This window comes from Lineus longissimus, chromosome 6 (genome assembly GCF_910592395.1).
Source record: "Lineus longissimus chromosome 6, tnLinLong1.2, whole genome shotgun sequence".
Lineage (NCBI taxonomy): Eukaryota > Metazoa > Nemertea > Pilidiophora > Heteronemertea > Lineidae > Lineus > Lineus longissimus.
The window spans coordinates 7481275-7482049 of record NC_088313.1 but is presented as its reverse complement, the minus strand read 5'-3'; the positions used below and the strand labels follow the sequence as shown (position 1 = coordinate 7482049).

General features: G+C 41.8%; 1 protein-coding gene across 1 annotated transcript in view; it reads left to right on the top strand.

Annotated features, from left to right (window-relative positions):
• Nucleotides 1–508, top strand: part of LOC135489380 (uncharacterized) — an 11915-nt gene extending 11407 nt beyond the window's left edge. Inside the window, exon 5 of the mRNA XM_064774719.1 lies at nucleotides 432–508. Within this exon, the coding sequence (XP_064630789.1) occupies nucleotides 432–508 (77 nt within the window). The remainder of the gene's footprint in view (nucleotides 1–431) is intronic.
• Nucleotides 509–775: the final 267 nt, after the last annotated feature.

Below are 775 nucleotides of genomic sequence, written 5' to 3'. Positions count from 1 at the left end.
ATGATGATGATGATGATGATGATGATGATGATGATGATGATGATGATGATGATGATGATGATGATGATGATGATGATGATGATGATGATGATGATGATGATGGAAATAATGAATAGAGCAGTCAAATACTGGTCATCGTGCTTCTGGTCAGTGGTAATGATGGAAAGGGTTTTTTTCTTGAAGGGCTTCTCCACGTATTTGGTTTGTAATTCTAAAAGGCCTTGGTCACCGGATATCGTTGTTTCTGATGGAAAATGCCTTAAACAGGTAGCGCCCGTCCCAGGGAACAGGTGAATGGGTACTGCCCAATGGGGGGTCACCTGTACATGTGGTACTAATGCATTACACTATGTGCACTACTGGAACTCCCTTGTCTGGCAATTGGTTTTGCCCGTCTGGAGTTGCCCCTTTAAGCCTTGTTTTGATTTCAGTCATCCATGGTATTGAACCCAAGGACTGCTTGGTATTAAAAAAGTGTGTCCGCCATTTTGATTCCCCAGTCAACTAGAAGTTTGTGGAGCAGTGCCGCATTGAATAAGCAAGATAATTTGAAGATTACCTCTTACGCAGTTCATTGACTGAAGCCAGTAATGTTAAGCAACGTTATGCAATGTTAGCCAAATGAACAGCTTGCATCAGCAGCTACCTAGGTGACCTTGAAACTACTGATATCTAACAAAGGAAGCTTATTCCCGCCTTATGTTTTGACTGGGCCATTCAAAACTCCCCATTTTTATAAGCGTTTCTTGATAGGTTCCCTTAAACTTACGTCACA